General features: G+C 40.2%; 1 protein-coding gene across 1 annotated transcript in view; it reads right to left on the bottom strand.

The window, feature by feature from the left end:
* Positions 1 to 407: 407 nt before the first annotated feature.
* The window catches only part of COPB2 (COPI coat complex subunit beta 2), a 34,530-nt gene continuing 15,623 nt past the window's right edge, over positions 408 to 19,314 (bottom strand). The window contains exons 8-22 of the mRNA XM_068981189.1: positions 18,722 to 18,864; positions 18,278 to 18,477; positions 16,842 to 16,952; positions 13,732 to 13,820; positions 13,534 to 13,640; positions 12,120 to 12,263; positions 11,111 to 11,241; positions 10,647 to 10,854; positions 5,667 to 5,777; positions 4,341 to 4,555; positions 2,398 to 2,490; positions 2,132 to 2,312; positions 1,254 to 1,322; positions 1,040 to 1,111; positions 408 to 805 (exon numbers count right to left, since the gene is read on the bottom strand). Of these exons, the coding sequence (XP_068837290.1) occupies positions 710 to 805; positions 1,040 to 1,111; positions 1,254 to 1,322; positions 2,132 to 2,312; positions 2,398 to 2,490; positions 4,341 to 4,555; positions 5,667 to 5,777; positions 10,647 to 10,854; positions 11,111 to 11,241; positions 12,120 to 12,263; positions 13,534 to 13,640; positions 13,732 to 13,820; positions 16,842 to 16,952; positions 18,278 to 18,477; positions 18,722 to 18,864 (1,970 nt within the window). The 3' untranslated portion in view covers positions 408 to 709. The remainder of the gene's footprint in view (positions 806 to 1,039; positions 1,112 to 1,253; positions 1,323 to 2,131; positions 2,313 to 2,397; positions 2,491 to 4,340; positions 4,556 to 5,666; positions 5,778 to 10,646; positions 10,855 to 11,110; positions 11,242 to 12,119; positions 12,264 to 13,533; positions 13,641 to 13,731; positions 13,821 to 16,841; positions 16,953 to 18,277; positions 18,478 to 18,721; positions 18,865 to 19,314) is intronic.

The following is a 19,314-nucleotide window of genomic DNA, read 5'->3' as shown; positions in this document are numbered from 1 at the left end:
CCGAGGCTATGAGAGGATAACCAAGAAGTATATTTAAATGCCTCGTTATGAATTTCTCTAATCATGTCAGATGAGTACAGCATAAAAAGAAAGAAAAAAAAGTACTATGTCTCTGTGTTACCAAATGGGTCAGTTGGTAATTTAAACAGAGCCCAGCTTAATGAGGTCAGGGGAGCTGACTCTAGAAATAGGTACTACCAGACAAAGTCAGAGGAAGGCATAAGAAAGCTACATAGAATGAGGGGAATAATGCAGTGAGGTCAAGGGAAAGTTTAGAAAATTATAGCACAGATACTCAATTCTAAGAAAAATATGAGTGATGCTATTTGAAAATAGTTATTCAAAGAGAACATGGGCTGATACCTAGAAAAGGTGTAGTTTTGGCTCAGCCAAACTCAAATCATGTTTTCATTTTGCAGAAAGGAAACTCTGAAGTATCTTCATTAATTCAAAGGATTTTATGAGATATGGTCCAATGACAGTATGAAAAAAATCAAAGCCCACAGCTGTTTTAGTTAATAAGGGAACAGTGATTTAGATGCTGCACATAAACTCCTCCGAAGATGAGGGGATTGTGCTCCTAGTGGGCAACGACGTCTATATATAAAAAATGTAAGGAGTTTCTCAGAGTCCAGAGCATGGTGGTCAGGGTGATGATCAATATGTCCATAATAATGATCTGCTTAGCTGAGTAAACGGGAAACATTATTTAGTCGTCCAAAATATCTTCATCCAGGTTGATGTCTGTTGTGTCAATATCTTCTAATTCCAAATTATCCAAATCTACTTCCAGCTCAAGTAAACTCTGCAAACAAAAGGAAGAGGGTGAGTTCTATAGTACTGTGTTAAAGAAAAGTTACCTGTGATTCATGATCCAAAGAGAACTAAACCAACAGTCAGAAAAGTGTATCTTTCCATTTCAAAGCTCCTGCTCTGAAACTGATTACATCACTTAAAACATAGGCCTGCACAGCTAGCACACGTTCATGTGGAGAGAGGGTGAGGCTGGGGTCCACCGGGAAGCTGGGTATGTCAATACCTTTTCTTCTTTGTTGGCTGTCTGGGAGGTCACAATTACAGGAGTAGGAGAAGCAGGTTTCCCGTCAAGTTCCTGAAAATCCACAAAACAAAGGAATTTGTTCAGGAATTTGAAGTTTTTCCCAAAGGGAAAACTAATCGGGATTAGGAAGTGGGAGATGGTACTTAAAATCAACAAATCTCAACCAGACTATCTTGTGTAGTAGTCTACTGACCTGCTGAGCTGCAGATCTTGAGGGCTGAAAGCCTTTTGCCTCTTCCATAACATTTCTTTCTTCATTTGGCTATCAGGGAATGAAGCAATGATGAAATGAAATATTCTGAAAGTATAATTCATCTATGAACTTAGCCCAAATCCCAAATACTAGCTCTCAATTAAACCAAAATGTATGTTCAGTTCAGTCACTCAGTCGTGTCCGACTCTTTGCAACCCCATGAATCGCAGCAAGCCAGGCCTCCCTGTCCATCACCAACTCCTGGAGTTCACTCAAACTCATGTCCATCTAGCCATCTCATCCTCTGTCATCCCCTCCTCCTCATGCCCCCAATTCCTCCCAGTGTCAGAGTCTTTTCCAATGAGTCAACTCTTCTAATGAGGTGGCCAAAGTACTGGAGTTTCAGCTTTAGCATCATTCCTTCCAAAGAACACCCAGTGTTGATCTCCTTCAGAATGGACTGGTTGGATCTCCTTGCAGTCCAAGGGACTCTCAAGAGTCTTCTCCAACACCACAGTTCAAAAGCATCAATTCTTTGGTGCTCAGCCTTCTTCACAGTCTAACTCTCACATCCATACATGACCACAGGAAAAACCATAGCCTTGACTAGACGGACCTTAGTCAGTAAAGTAATGTCTCTGCTTTTGAATATGCTATCTAGGTTGGTCATAACTTTTCTTCCAAGGAGTAAGGGTCTTTTAATTTCATGGCTGCAGTCACCATCTGTAGTGATTTTAGAGCCTAAAAAAATAAAGTCTGACACTGTTTCCACTGTTTCCCCATCTATTTCCCATGAAGTGATGGTACAGTTTAAAACCTTAAGTTGTGAATGCCCTTCTACTTGTAGTTACACAAAATTAGGCGCCCCAGGCACTCACCGTGACAAGAGGGTACTGTTTGGCCGGCCAGAGGTCGGCATGCGTTTCCTTCACCCACTCTTCTACAACAAAGGCTTCCTTTAATCCAGGGAAAAGGTTTTCATATTCTGTTGGGTCAGCAAGGGATTCTGCTGCTTTCTGATTGACTTTTGAGAGGTTTTCTCTCCAGAGTTTCACCACCCTGTTACAGATATGGAACCAGAGGGAGATTGGTAAGGACTCTGTTTTTACCTGAAATATTTCCTCCCAAAATGAAAAGTCTGTACCTTGAAACCTGACTGGGTAGGTAAGTCCGTGCCAGGAAGGCAGCTTCTGGCAGTCGTCCAGTTCTAATCAAAAGCTCCAGGCAAGCATCAAGCCTACAGATTAAAGACAGGCACTGTTACCACGAATAAACGCTGTAATAATGGCACTTAGCACATTAGAGAAATGTGAATTTAGTGCTGCAAAGTCAGCATTCCCTCTCCAGCTCCCACATGTATACCTCTTTTCTGTCACTGAGCCATTAACTTATCACCAGTGAGCTACAAAATAGACTCCAGCAGTGTGAGAAATAAGACAGCTTTTGTGACCATTTTCAATCTCTTTAACTGTCCTAGGCAGACTCTAAAGGGGCTTTTTAAGACAAGGTAGCTGATATGAACACATTTAAGGGCTTCAGGAGATACAAAGGAGAAACTCTATTTCACAAGTATATTATTGAGGGCAGCATCTCTAAGATGAACAGTGCTGGACAATGCAGTGGTGCCCAGTAGGAAAATATCCAAATGTCCATTTTCTTTATTTCCGTTTTTTCCTGTGTAAGTTTGATAAAGTGGATAATGTGTTTTAGAATTAAGACTTTTTTTGATTTTAAAAAGGTAATACTTGGATTTTACAAAGTAATATGCCATACATTGCATAACATCCTCAGCACCAAAGTCACAAACGTTAATATTCTGCAAAAAACATGTGACTACTAAATACAATAAAAACACACCAAGTGGCATAAAAACATAAGAACAACTAATAACTTAAGAGTTTAGGTCTGATTATGCCACCAAATACTCGCTTCAGAATTTTCTGGGTTTTTGAATGATGGATAAGAAATAGACCAGACTTCCCTGGTGGTCCAATGGTTAAGAATCTGCCTGCCAATGCAGGGGGGACACGTTGCAGGGCAGCTGAGCCCATGTGCCACAACTATGGAAGCCCCCCTGCTCTAGAGTCCCTGCTCCCCAGTGAGAGAAGCCATCACAGTGAGAAGCTAGTGCCCCACACCTATAGAGGCCCTTGCTCGCTGCAGCTGGAGAAAGCCCCTGCTCAGCGACAGACTGGCGCAGCCAAAAAGCAAATAGTGGACCTATTCTTGTTAAGTTGCTCAGTTGTGTCCGACTCTTTTGCAACCCCATGGGCTGAAGCCCACCAGGTTCCTCTGTCCGTGAGATTTACCAGGCAAAAATACTGGAGTGGGTTGCCATTTCCTTCTCCAGGGGATCTTCCCAACCCGGGGATCTAACCCATGTCTCCAGCATTGGCAAGCAGATTCTTTACTACTGAGCCACCAGGGAAGCCCAGACCTTTTCTCACAGGTATATAAATGTATGCATACATATGTTATAAAATACATATACATTCAAAGTTTTTATGATTAACTGAGGTTCAGAAAGTCTGTAAGGCAAAATTAATGAACACTTTTGCATTTTATTCCATAATGGTCAACTAATGAGAAGATCTGATATGTACTAACTGCTACACTTTTGAAAATATATGACATTTTAATGCTTTAAATGCAAATCTAGTTACCAGTTAGTAACTAGTAACTGGCATCCTGATCCCCCTTAATTTTTGTTGTAAACAGATCATTCAATTTGGGCAAAATCACCTGCAACATTCAGGTACCAAATGACAGCCTCTTGCTGTCATTCAATAAAATACCTTAGCCAGGAAGTGGCAGGGCTATTGACAAAGGGGTTTAACATTTCTCCCAGTTGACCTTCCCTGACGCTCAACTCTGCTCAAACATTCAGACCAACTGTGGTAAAAGCATCCTTCGCTGAAGCAGCCCTGTCCCCCTGCCTGCTCCTACCAGCAATAGCCCCTAGCCAGGCATCAGTGCACTCTCCAGGGTTTCCTCTTCACATTCTTCTCAAAAGACCACCCTCAAAAGTCAGTGCAGACAGTGCTTCTCATTACTCTGCCCACCTTTAGACCTTGGGTTCATACTTACTTGCCCTGTAAAAAGTAGCTCATGAAAGCCACATTATTCTTGCCGTCTCTCTCTGCGCCCTCTGCTAGCTTGCTCACCATACTAGCGTTACCAGAGGCAGTGGCCAGAAGCAGCAGACCCCCATAGTCCTGTGCATGATGCAGGCACTCCTGGGCCAGGCCAAACTGGCACTTACTAACGGCGAGCTCAGCAAGCTGCTTCCACTTCTGTTCTGACTGTAAGAAAGAGTTTCCACATTAAAATAGCTTTTAAATAAACATCTGAATTTCCAATACCAACATTATTCTGTTAATCTGAGCATTATCTGTGCTGAGCACTATCTGAGCATAATCTGTGCTGACAATTTTATATTTTCTATAATTATAAAAGATATGTTTTATGTATACTGAGCTGTGCTTGTTAAGTTGGTTCTGTCAGTCAAAATAAGAATAGTGAAGTGAAGTCACTCAGTTGTGTCTGACTCTTCGCGACCCCATGGACTGCAGCCTACCAGGCTCCTCCGTCCATGGGATTTTCCAGGCAAGAGTACTGGAGTGGGGTGCCATTGGAATGACAAAATATATAATCAGGAAATGGAAACTATTCAGATACAAAATTAATTCAAACACAAATCAATTTTAATGCTGTATGAATAATCATTAGCCCAGTATATTTTTATTTTGTAATTATACAGTGAAACTAAAACTAATACGTTTTAAGGTAATTAGATTGTAATTTAAGGAATGATTTACAACTATTTTTTAAAAGAATAGAAAAAAAGATTTTATGTCCTTAAATATTTAGTAATAAATATTATTTTTGTCATTGGTAGCTTCTCAGAAATCAAATAAAATGCTGCTCATTTGGATAATCTTAATATAGCTAAAATTTCTTTAGTACATCTGAAATGAATTTACCTGTAAAAGCTAGATTGAAACCATAATGGAAGCCCTCATTATACGACCCATAAAAATGTCATTAAACTGTCTCAAAATGTCAGAACCCTTCTTTAAAACCAACATCTTCCTCACTAGCTTGGATTACTGACAAATTACTGCTGTGTCTGCATTCTTTGAAAGTTCCAGATTCCTTTATCTACTATCTTCCAGCTTTTCTTCTCTTCCAAAATAGATCCCATGTAAGATAAAAAAACAAACTTTAGCTTTAATTAGAATGCTAAGAATATAGAAATAACTAATCATTTTTAAAAAGACCAAAGAAAGGCAATAACCTCACCAAAATGAGTTACGAATTTGCATTTCAGAAAACTTTAGTAACACAACTTACAATAAACACGTACCTACTGACTTTTCCATCAGTTACAATCAATCATAACTTAGTACATACCTCTGCTTCCACTGCTAACTGGTATGCAATTTTTAGTTCTCCAAGCTGAAGAGCAAGTTCAAAGCGATGCTCAGGGTCTGTGGATACTGTAAGAGCTTGCTGCTTGAAGCCCTGAACAGATAAGATATATGTGTGTGTTTATGTACAGCAAAACCTGTATGTGTAGTCTACATATTCAGTGCATACACATGGCAAATAATCCATTTTCCCCTCAAAACTAAATACGCTGCTGACATTGGAAGCCCCGTTACTTAAACAAAAGTAACAACAATAACTACTCTTCAATAAGAAGACAGAAAAATTAAGGAGCCGTTAAATCAACTGGTAAGAACATACAGGGCAGACAAAATTCAGTTGCACGCCTGTTTTCTAAGCATGGAAGCCGACCAATGCTTGATAAACTCAAGTTAAACAACTAGTAAAATTTAGAAGTATAAAAGTAAACATGAAAAATGATTCTGGAAGGTTGACTGAATAAGAACCATTTTTTAAAAAAAGGCACAGTAGTATATACCTAGCTGTCTGTAATTGCCCAAGCTGGGCCTTAGAGATCTAGACCTGGGCCTCAGAGAAAGAAAGTGAAAGTGAAGTCGCTCAGTCGTGTCCGACTCTTTGCAACACCATGGACAGTGGAGCCTGCACCAGGCTCCTCTGTCCATGGGATTTTCTAGGCAAGAGTACTGGAGTGGGTTGCCATTTCCTTCTCCAGGGAATCTTCCCGACCCAGGGATCGAACCCAGTCTCCCGCATTGTAGACAGACGCTTTACCGTCTGAGCCACCAGGGAAGTGCTCAGAGAAAGGAAAGTCAAATGTAAAACTTGACAGTTTTCAATAATCCGCAGGTCATTTAGCAAACATTTTGCTTTCAGGTCCAGACACTGATTAGGTGTCATTACCTATGCCTTTACTGTTGGTCTCATGTCCAGTTTACTCATCAGCAAGTATTGCAGAGGGCAGAAGTCTAAAACCTCCTTCCCATGCTCCAGTCAGTCATCAGAAACAAGCTTTTAAGCCAACCACTATAATCACTATATTAGCTTCTCCCTCAAGACAGTGCTGATGGGGTCTGCCCTATGGGCAAGTTCTTCAGCTCCAGGGGATTGATATAATGAGACAAAAAGTTCAAGCTGCAGAAGACTTCCTCAGACTGAGGGTGAATGCTCTGTTAGGTCAGGATGCAGAAATTGGACAGTTTTGTCTCACTAGATAGTCAGCATGGCTGTATCACTGTGCTCAAAATAAGTTCCCAGACTATACAAGCTGATCCTCCCTCCACTCACTCCTGAGTACAATGTAACAAGGAATTCTGAATAATCTGCATTACTCCTTTTCTCCCCTAGCACTAATGTAGACAATATACAATCCAAGAGTGGAGGATAGAAAATCTATAGAACTAGTCAGATGTAGGTGAGGGCGAAGCAAAGAAATGAGGTGACTATATATGTTTACTTTTGTTTTCCTCCAAATCCCCACTGAAATGACAATTTAAAGCACAAACTCCCAAGGACACAGAAAAAGGCAGAGGAGAAATCAGTATTAATAACAACACTTTGTGAAGCTTGAAAGCTGGTGAAGGAGTTAAACTCACTGAAATAAACATTCAGTTAAAACACTCCTGCTAAGTCGCTTCAGTCGTGTCCGACTTTGTGCGATCCCATAGACGGCAGCCCACCAGGCTCCCCCATCCCTGGGATTTTCCAGGCAAGAACACTGGAGTGGGTTGCCATTTCCTTCTCCAATGCATGAAAGTGAAAAGTCAAAGTGAAGTCGCTCAGTCATGTCCGACTCTTAGTGACCCCATGGACTGCAGCCTACCAGGCTCCTCCATCCATGGGATTTTCCAGGCAGGAGTACTGGAGTGGGGTGCCATTGCCTTTTCCGAGTTAAAACACTAAAGAAGACTAATCCCTAAATCTGGAGTCAAGACAGGATAGAAATAACTCAATTCACACCTCAGCAGTGTCTTGTGAAGGGCAGTATTAAAGCCAGCAAAGAAATCAAACTGCCTAGGTCTGTATAAGAAGCAGTCAGACACCGCAGGTCCTCACGCCTCCCCACATCCTCTCAACACACATGGAAGACAAGGCCTGTTTTCTAGAGAAGGTAAACTAGAGGGTCTCCAGCCTGAGGGATACCTACAAACCCGAAGGAATACTAAGTGGCAAAAGGAAAACAGGAGATTGTAAGAATGCATACTTAGCTAAATGTGTGAAATACTAAATACTGAGACACCAAGCTGTACTCTACTCCCCACCAGAATGATGGTGATTGGGGAGCTTCTCTGTAAACTAACCAGTCAAAGGGGCTAGACTTAAAAATACTAAAATGTTAATGAGAATTATATGCCAGCCTGAGCAGTGGTTGGTACAATATTAAGTGCTCATTAAATTTACTAAATGAACAAATTCATTACATGAAGATACTGACATTGAGGTTTCCCAATCAAATGGCCCAGCCACATCACATATTTTAAGTTCATACTCAGTAAGTTCACCCATAAACTCAGATCTTTTGACCTGCTTCTTAGACCTCCACTCTTAAACGAGTGTGCAAAGACCATCAGATACCTGAGGAAAATCTTTAAAAGGAAAGACAGAAATCAAACCAATAATAGCAGAACCAGTAACAGTACTGAAGAAAGCATACCAATAAGGGAAAAAGAAAACTTCAGCTATCACTTATACCCTAACAGAGGGTATGAAGAGAAACTCTGATCCATAAACAAGATTTTAAAAGTTCAAGAATAACAAAATGAGAAAACCAGTGCAAGAAACCCAACATCTGAATAACAGTTCCACGGAGAGAACATAGAAAATACAGGGAGGAAATCAACAGAAACATGATTCAACAAAATCTCTCAAAAATGAAGGAATGAGCTTCCAATTAAGAGAGCTTATCTAATACCCAGCAGAATGAATGATAACTGACCCCTAAACCAGGGCCCACCATCATGATAGCATTACAGAACAAGAGGAACAAGATCCAAAAAACTTCCACAGAGAAAAAACAGATCAGGCACCAAGAATCAGGAACACAAATGGTTCAGACTTCAACAATAACTAGAAACTAGAAGACAAAATAGAATTTTTTCCTCAAAATTCTGAGAGAAAACTATCTCCAACTTAGAATTCTATATCCAGTTAAGTGGCCAAGTATGTTCTAGGGTAGAACAATGGCACTTTCAGATATGCAAGGTCACAAAAATATTTACTTCCTGTCAATAAAAAACCCTTTTCTCAGAAAACTACTGAAGGACATACTCCAGCAAAATGAGGGAGTAAACCAGCAAAGAAGACAGGGGATATAGGAAACAATGGCTCAAGCCAAAGGGAGGCCCCAACATGATGCGGAGGGGATACCCATGATGAGGGAAAAAGTCAGTTGAGCCTGAAGCAGACTGAACACACTGAAAGGAGATAGCAAGGAAATCTGGAGAAGCAGCAGAGTAGGAGGAAAAACCCTCAACACATAGAATAAGCAAAGTTAATAAAAGAATCAATTATTAACTCAGGGAAGTAGTAGTTAGTAGTTTGTCGCTCAGTCGTGTCCGACTCTTTGCGACCCCACGGACTGTAGCCTACCAGGCTCCTCCCTCCATGGGATTCTCCAGGCAAGAGTACTGGAGTGGGTTGCCATTTCCTTCTCCAGGGGATCTTCCCAACTCAGGGATCGAACCCGGGTCTCCCGCGTTGCAGGCGGACGCTTTAACCTCTGAGCCACCAGGGAAGCCCAAGATATTGCTCAGCTGTGAACAGCGTTTAAATAGTCATAATAATATAAACAATGGATACTGATCTAATAAAAATTAAGACGTAACGATTTAAGTGGCATGTAGGTTGCTGAAGCAGGGGGAGTGAAAGAAAGATAAATTCTTCATTTTCTACAGAGTGTGAAGTCCCAAGAAATACCTAAAACGGAGAAACAGCAATATAACAAGCATGTTAAACATGTGGAAATAAATGCCAATAGTCAGCTAAAAGAATTAAAAGTGATTACCACTAGGGAGCATAAATGAGAGAAGGGAGAGGGCTGTGTTTTCCTAAGCCTTGCAAAGCTTTTGTGCATATAACTTGGATTTTAAAGCAGCACTTTCCACAAAAGTCAGAAACAACCAAAATGTCCACTGACAGAGGACTAGATAACGATGTGATACATAGATACAGTGGTACACTACACAGCCATGAACAGGATGAAATAATGCCAATGGGTCTAGAGATTATCATACTAAGGGAAGTAAGTCAGAAAGACAAAGACAAATATCACGTAGTATCACTTATATGTGGAATTTAAAATATGGCACAAATGAATCTATTTAAGAAACAGAAACAGATTCATAGACATAGAGAACAGATCTGTGGTTGCCTAGGAGGGGAGAGAGAGAGAGAGAGATGGACTAGGAGTTTGGGGTTGGTAGGTGCAAACCATTTTGTATAGAATGGATAGACAACACCCTACTGTATAGCACAGAGAACTATATTCAATATTCTGCAATAAGCCACAATGGAAAAGATTATAAAAAAAGAATGTATATTTGTGTATAACTGAGTCATATACAGCAGACAGGCTCAACACTGTAAATCAACTATGTTTCAAGAATAAACCAACTTTGATTATGAAAATGCTACTTTAAGGAAAACACTCATCACTAATGATAAATTTGATGTGTATTTTACAGAAAGAGAGAAGCTAGCTAGGAGAGAGAAAAGTACAGCATAGAAATGAAAATACTGATAGAATGGAAAAGAAGTCTACAGAAAGGGAAGACTAATTAATCACCTTCAACATATAAAGGGGATATGAAGGACTATGAGAAAGGAGAGGGAAGCATATTAACAAGTGACTTAAATTTATAAGAGAAAGTCCACTGCCATAAGGAAATCAGTGACAATTAAGAAATAAAGTTCTTCAAACTCATACAAACATTCTTTCAAATTGCTGGCTTTAAAAACACACACAAATAAACAAACAACCCCCCTTACCTGCTTTTCCAAGAAGTGTGCAACTCTGGTCCTCTGCTCTTTTGGGATGGTCGGGAGGACCTTATCAGCCATGCTGAAGTCCCTCCGCATGACGGCTGTCTGGTACTCCAGCACTGAAACCAGCAGGGAGTAGCTAACAATGTTCAGTTCCTTATCCCCCAGATAAAGCCTGTTGTCTTTAGGAATATAGCCCAGGAGATACATCGTCCTGTAAGAGAAATGGAAACTAATTTAGAATTAAGCCCAAATCAGTATATACTCTCTCCCGCCCTCCCTCACTCTGCCTCTTGCTCATAATATTTTCATTTGATTGATGCAGTTTTAGTTAGCAATTGCCACCTATTAAAACCATAAAACTGAAAAACCAGGCCTATCATTGTTACAAGCCAGCAACTGGTTTTATTTTTAAAGTATACTTTTAAATTTAGGATGTTAAAAACAAAAGCAAAATGATAGTCAGCTACCTGTCCAAGTGGGCAATGGTGACTATTTCTCCTCCGACATAATAATTTAATCTGTTCACAGAACTTGTGTAAATGAAGCAATCGCCTACCCACAGCCCTGTTTTCACAATTTCCTGAATCTCACCAAGAACCTACAGAAAGAAAATGAAGCCTGTTATTATCTTATTCAACAACAAATAACAAACTGTCAATAACAAAAAACTGAATATAATTAAGGGTGATGGATAGAAAAAGAGATGCAAAGAAAGAATCCTACTTCAAGAAAGAAAATCTTTCTTGGAATGTCTATCTTCTTTATTCATTTAAGAACAGATTCCTGGATGAGCATCTATAATGTTAAGTCTCACCGTTGAGTCAAAGCTATAATCTAAGAAAGTGCTGATTGAAATTCCTAACATACATGAGACTGGCATAATAAGTATTTCATAAAATCTTCTAAGATACCTCCACCATGGATGATTTATCTTTATATTTGGAAGTTCATTTATTTTTTTTAAAGATAATTATAGACTCTCTTATTTTAATTTACTTTTTAAATGGAGGAAAACTGCTTTACAATATTGTATTGGTTTTTGTGGTACAACAAAGTGAATCAGCCATAATTAATATATATATCTTCTCCCTCTTGCGCTCCCATCCCTTCCCCGCCAAGTTCCACCCCTCTAAGTCATCGAAGAGCACCAGGCTAGGCTCCCTCTGCTTGAAAACCCATTTTAAATAACTCTAGCTAAACTGTCTTAGGACCGTAACAACTTCTAACTTCCTTACTGAAAAACTGTCAAAGTTGGTCTAAAGATTGCCTATAATCAAAGCACAAATCTCTTTTTAACAAATATCAGACCCTGATCTTTGAGCCAAGACTTTAATTTTCACATTTTACCGTAACCCCTTAAATGTTTATTAAGTTTTCCCAAACCTAATTTATAATAAAATGTTACAATGAGTGAAGTTCAGCTGTAAGTACATAATTCATTTAAAAACAAAGCTGAAGTTTTACTGATGCAATTACCTCAAAACCGTCTTCAATGCCATCTTCAGTAACTCCTTCATGTGTTTCCTGTGCAGCCAAGACTTTTTCTGACAGATATTTAAGGATAAAAAATGACTCCTCAGTTGCAATACAGACTAACTCTCCAGAGTCAGACCAGAAAATCTGCGACATGACAAACAAAAACACAGATAAGCGATTTTAGAGTCTATATGAATGTGACAAACTGCATATGCTGTTTCCTACAAGACTTATCTTCTTACATTAGGATAATAAGTAAGCACTTAATCTGATACATATATATGTACACACACACATTTGGGAGGGTGGACAGGGCGCTGCTATTTTATGTACAGAAATGGAAAGCCCTAAGGGAGGCAGGAAGAAATGCTGGCAGTAAGTGCCGGGTGCACTGAGATTCAGAGGAGCACGAGAATATTCCCAGCTGCTCTTCAACAGTGTTTCTCCCTCCCTCCCACCCCCATTATGACCCCCACCCCACACCTTTTTTAGGCATTGTTTCCCAATCACTTTCCTTTATTAAGTTTTATTATCACAGATACTACACATCTGAAAGTGAAAGTTGCTCAGTCATGTCGACTCTTTGCAGCCCCATGGACAGTAACCTGCCAAGCTCCTCTGTCCACGGAATTCTCCAGGCCAAGAATACTGGAGTGGGTAGCCGCTCCCTTCTCCAGGGGATCTTTCCAACTCAGGGATCAAACTCAGGTCTCCTACGTTGCAGGCAGATTCGTTACTGATTGAGCCACCAGGGACGCCCACTATCCATCTATACATTATGTAATACATAAACATACACACAGTACACAAGCTCATAACATGTATGAACATATAAACATCTATGCTTTACAGACAGAACAGAGTACTTTTTCTCATCGACTGGTTTCAGGAACTGATGTCTGTCTCCTTAAGGATGATGCCCCCCTTGCTGAGAATGCAGACTCTAGAAATCAGACCTAGGACCCTGGGAGATACCTGTCTCCAGAGACAACTTCCTGACAACGAAAGCTCTCAAAGAAGCAGGCAGATCTAAAGGTAGAAAACGGTCGCTGGTGAAAGGCCGCCTGAAGTTTCAACAGTAACGTAGGCAAAGGCTTTCTGAACTGAGCGGGAGACTGGCAGGTCTTGCCACGCCAAGAACTCATTGACTTTTCCTCTTCAAAGCATAAAAGCCATTTAAAATAAGACTAGCACTTGGCATCTGTACAACTCTTTATATTTTTCAAAAAGACCAACATCTACTGCCTTATTCAAATACCCCAATCTTCCTTTTTAAAGCAATCCTGAGGTAAATGGCCCCATGTCCAGCACAATGGGACAGCGACAGCAGGGTACCAGGGTATTTCTTGGCCTCAGGGACCCAGAATTTGTCACAAAGAGGTACATTCCAACAACAGCAAAGATGGACGCTCACGTGTTTGGGTTGAATTTCAATTCTGCGTATGAGTTCCGTATTTTCCCAGTCATAGAAAGCTAAACCATTTACAGACCTGACTCCCAGTAAGAAGCCTCCATAGATACCTACAAAGAACAACAAAATATTTTCAGATCTTTAGATGTTTTTGAGCATTACAAAGTTTCTAAAATTGTATCATATATAAACAGCACTTACTTTCAGCTCCAAAGTCTGGTTTAAATGATTTTTTTTCCTTAAAGTTCTTAAATATCTTTACAACACTGTTGCTCTCTCTTATTGCATATCTGTGGGGAAAAGGAAAGCAATCATAACCTATTACATATATACTAAACTGTAATTCCACCAAATATTACAAGTATCTTCACATGTATTTAAGTAGTGAATTACACAAAAATATAAAATTAATATCTGAAGATTCACTAATATATTTTTTTCCTAAGAGATCAGTGAACTGCTTACAGTTGGACAAATAATGAACAGGCTTCACAATGTCTATTATACAAATTACTAGGACTTACAAACCATTTTATAAGATCCAAATGTCCTTCAACAGGTGAATGAGTAAACCAACTGTCGTCTATGCATAAAATGGACTACTACTCTGCCCAAAAGGGAGCCAGTTATCGATCCATGCAACAAGCTGCTGTTTAGTCATTCAGTCGTGTTTGACCCTTTGCAACCCCAGACTGTAGCCCGCCAGGCTCCTCTGTCCATGGGATTCCACAGGCAAAAATACTGGAGTGGGTAGCCATTTCCTTCTCCAGGGGATCTTCCCAGATAAGAGATCAAACCCGCACATATCCTGCATTGCAGGCAGATTCGTTACCACTGAGCAATCTGGGAAGCTCATGTAACAACGTGGATGCAGCTCAAATACATTATGCTGAGCAAAACAAGCCAGACGACAAGTACATACCGCACAACTCCACTGACGAAATCCTAAAGAAGACAAATCTAATCTAGTGGGGAACAAGGGTGGGATGCTGACTATAAGAGAAACAAGGGGATTGGTTTTGAGGTGACAGAAATGTTGACTGTGCTGGTTACATCCATTTGTTGACAGGTTACATCCATTTGTCCAAATTCGCTGATACACTTAAAACAGTGCCTTTTATTTTGTATAAATTATTCCTCAATAAAAAGTAACTTTAAAAAACACATCTTTTATAAGTGGCTCACTAGTCAGTCATGCTTAGCAACAACTTAATAAATTGTGTATACTCGGGCCTCTCTCTTGAAAGGGGTCTATGACTGGATATCCAAGAGTATATGAGAAAGGGATGGAATAAGTACTTTGCTCCAACAGGAAAGATGCTGAACAGGGAGGGTCTGGGCTGGATAAACCTGAAAGAGGGAACTATCAAAACAGAGGGAGATGTGTGCTGAGAGAGGTATGGCAATTCACGAACTATAACTGTGCTCAAGGTAACAAAGTACTTTTTACTACACGGAACTGTGCATAAATGAGTTTATTTAGGAAATTGATGAAAAGATCTTACCTCTCAGTGACCTTTTTGTTAAAAACTAAAAAGCATGCATCTTACTGAGCAATGCTGAGGCCTAAGTTCCCCACTGTTGGCAGAAGAGGCAATACAAAATACGGAGAAAACCAAACCAAGAAAACTATGAAGATGTAATTCAGTGTGTAGTCTGGAAAAAACCAAAACCGCCATGTTTATTACATGCACCAAACAGGAATCAAAAAGGAACCAGTCAGTAAATATCTAGTTTAATATTGAGAGGTAGATTTTTCTTCTGTTTTTAATGAGACAATTATGAACATTTTTAATTCAGACAGAATTTGTTAAGAATGGGAGATAAGTAACATCATGAAAACTCATTTTCATGATGTTAAGTTTTTATCATGATTACATTAGAATCTAGCATCTCTCCAAGTGGCTCAGATGAGGGCAGCAGCGGCAGCTCAGGATACAGGTTCTGGGGTGGGGGTGGGACCTGCCAAGGTCTTTATCTGAGGGCCTACTCTGCCTTCAGCCCTGCCGTGGGCTCCACCAAGGAAACACAGGTGTTGGGTCCCCAGTTTATTATTGGGTCAGACTGAGTGAGCCAGCTCAAAACTGGGTATAAAATGTTAAAAGCAGCTCATGCTGTACATTTGCCCCTGACTATTCTGAAAGAGATGGGAATACCAGACCACCTGACCTGCCTCTTGAGAAACCTACATGCAGGTCAGGAAGCAACAGTTAGAACTGGACATGGAACAACAGACTGGTTCCAAACAGGAAAAGGAGTACGTCAAGGCTGTAGATTGTCACCCTGCTTATTTAACTTCTATGCAGAGTACATCATGAGAAACGTTCGGCTGGAAGAAGCACAAGCTGGAATCAAGATTTCCGGGAGAAATATCAATAACCTCAGATATGCAGATGACACCACCTTTATGGCAGAAAGTGAAGAGGAACTAAAAAACCTCTTGATGAAAGTGAAAGAAGAGGGTGAAAAAGTTGGCTTAAAGCTCAACATTCAGAAAACAAAGATCATGGCATCTGGTCCCATCACTTCATGGGAAATAGGTGGAGAAACGGTGGAAACAGTGTCAGACTTTATTTTTTGGGGCTCCAAAATCACTGCAGATGGGGACTGCAGCCATGAAATTAAAAGACGCTTACTCCTTGGAAGGAAAGTTATGACCAACCTAGATAGCATATTTAAAAGCAGAGACATTACTATTCCAACAAAGGTCCGTCTAGCCAAGGCTATGGTTTTTCCAGTGGTCATGTACGGATGTGAGAGTTGGACTGTGAAGAAAGCTGAGTGCCGAAGAATTGATGCTTTTGAACTGTGGTGTTGGAGAAGACTCTTGAGAGTCCCTTGGACTGCAAGGAGATCCAGCTAGTCCATCCTAAAGGAGATCAGCCCTGGGTGTTCTTTGGAAGGAATGATGCTAAAGCTGAAACTCCAATACTCTGGCCACCTCATGCAAAGAGTTGACTCACTGGAAAAGACTCTGATGCTGGGAGGGATTGGGGGCAGGAGGAGAAGGGGATGACAGAGGATGAGATGGCTGGATGGCATCACTGACTCGATGGACATAAGTTTGAGTGAACTCCGGGAGTTGGTGATGGACAGGGAGGCCTGGCGTGCTGCAGTTCATGGGGTCACAAAGAGTCGGACACAACTGAGCAACTGAACTGAACTGAATCCTCCAACACAGGTCTGGTGAGAACTGGTCTTCAACATGGAGCAGCACAGCCTACTGAGCCTTGCAGACCTCTTCAATACAGCTGCACACAGAATGTCCACTGGCAATCAGGGGCAGCTGATATGACACAGACAAAACTTACTCTGAAGAATCGTGGGCCCACGCGAACTCCTGGGCAGACCCAAAACTCTTGTTCCTCAGTGCCATTGCTGTGTAGATGATGTACTCGCCATCACCACACACCACAACAAACCTACAAGTTAGAAAAGCCAGGGTGGGGAGAAGTACAGAGGACCAATGACATGCAGAAGTTAAAAAACAATGATTTGTCTTGTTTCTAATACGGTGAAATATTTCTAATAACAAATGTTATTTCAGTTGACTGTTACAAATGAACATAATATCTTTTAAAGTTATATATTTCTTAGAATACAGAGCTAGACATAAATATTACACCCAACAAATCAAAAGCAGATTATGAAGATGGGGTTACTGCTGAAAATATTATTGCAATGGCCTCTCTTACAAACAAAGGGTCAGGAAGATAAGAAAGGCTGGCGACGTATAGGAGAGGACTCCAATAATTCAACTAGCATTTATTGAGTACTCAGATACCTGGCATTTTGCTCATTACATCTACACAATAAGAAGGCATGATCTTCTTGCAAGGCTACCATCATTTTAAAGCTGATCATTCACATAAATGAAAATATCTTATCCCACTTTTTAATGACTGTTAAATTTATGATATTTATAACAAACAGGGTATTTTTAACATTTGTTAAGAAAAAAAGAATGTTGCATAGTCAAAACTTTCTCAACAGACATATTGGCTGTTATTAGACTGCCAAAGCTGAAATGTAAAACTTAAGCAAAAATTGTTTTATGATATTAAGGGGAAAATATCTAATGTGTTCTTACTCTAAGAAAACTTTATTGCAAGTAATTATGGAGACCATTTACTGAACAAGGCAGCATACTTGATTTATATACTTGGTCTTTTTTAATACTCAGGACAACATTATAAAATGCTCAGATCTACTGTAAAGTAATTTTTAAAGTTTACACGTTTAAACTCATTGTATGAGAAACTTTTCTTTCACAGATGTTTAGCGTTTTACAAATCTTAAGGGAGAAACAAAGCTGATGATACAAATTACAGAGAAGAAGCAGAATTATTACCTTTCCCAAAACTTTTTCAAAAGACAAAGACCTCACAACTCTTCTTAAGAGCAATGAGTCAGCAAATATTTAGAGAGCACCTACTAAGTCTCGGGTAAGACAGGATTCTTGCTCTTGAAGGAGCATAGGACATGTCATAAGGACGCATACCAATATATATGAAATAGAGTCAACACAAAACTATTTCACTGTTCAAAACCGTGTAGTGGGAAAGGCCAGGAAGACAATTATGCTTCACCATGCATGCAGACAAGATCAATGGGCCTGGCTGCCTGCCACTGTGTTGAGGCCAGGGCAAAAGCTCAATGAGGAATGCGCATCGCAGAGCAGGGCTGGGACAAGCTGTGGATATGCAAACACACATAGGCCCAGAGGGAGATTCTGGTGGTGGCTTACCGTCCGTTAGGATTGTGCTGAATAGTCTGAGGGTATATTTCACAACTGCCCATATCTTTTACTGCCAGTGGCAGTCTTTCTCCATCTTTAATTTCAGCATCTCCCATTGCTTTTAGGTTGGCCTGCTGGACTTCTGAATGTTTGGCCCAGATTATCTTTCCATTGGCATCCATGGACATGGCAGGTTCTTCCCGACCAAGCTGGAGGAATGACAAATGACTTTTAGCCACAAAAAGGAAAACAAATGATACTACAACAAAATAAACATTTTCTATTTTCATTTAATGAAGGGCTCCTTTCTTCCACTTAACTCTCCTCACCAGTACCTAATCTCTTTTAAGTACATAGCTCAATGACAGAGTGCCAGTTTAACAAAGCTGGTGACTTAGAAGAAAACTGCTCCCCCTGTATACCCTATTCAGAGATGGTGCAATGAGAGATTACCTTAACAATGATGCTCCCTTCATCATAGCCCAAAGCAACGTTATTGGACCCTCGCAGGCTGGCCACACACCATACTCTCTCCATTCCATAATTCAAAGTACTCTCAAGGCGATAGGTGCTTGAATGCCAAATACGTACGGTTCCTGAAAAAACAACGTGAATCAGCCATTTGACTTGAATACCCAACAGTGAACTGTCAGGTGGACCAGGCACGTGGAAGTCTTTATATTCAAACACAACACACTTCCTGGAAGCTTCATTTTTGATCTGTAGTCTGTGACTTTATAAAGCAACATAAACATATAATACAAAGTGCATAACAAGCTAAAACAAAGAAACGTAATTTTTATGTGTGAAGTAATGACTGGATTCCTGGGTACAGTGCCTACTACATGCCAGATGCTTTTTATGTTATTTCTCTACATTCTTTCACTACGATCCTATGAGGTAGGTGTATCTATTCCCATTTCATAATGTACCCAAACCACACGTTTATGAAGTGGCAGAGCCTGAATCTGATCCTGGGCTTTTAGACTCCAAAGCACAGGCTTTTTCCGTTTTCTCCTAGCACTTCCAGGTGTCCTCTTATGTAC

Source organism: Capricornis sumatraensis, chromosome 1 (genome assembly GCF_032405125.1).
Source record: "Capricornis sumatraensis isolate serow.1 chromosome 1, serow.2, whole genome shotgun sequence".
In the NCBI taxonomy this organism is placed as follows: domain Eukaryota; kingdom Metazoa; phylum Chordata; class Mammalia; order Artiodactyla; family Bovidae; genus Capricornis; species Capricornis sumatraensis.
Note: the sequence above shows the minus strand (reverse complement) of the source record. Positions and strands in the feature narration are given on the sequence as shown.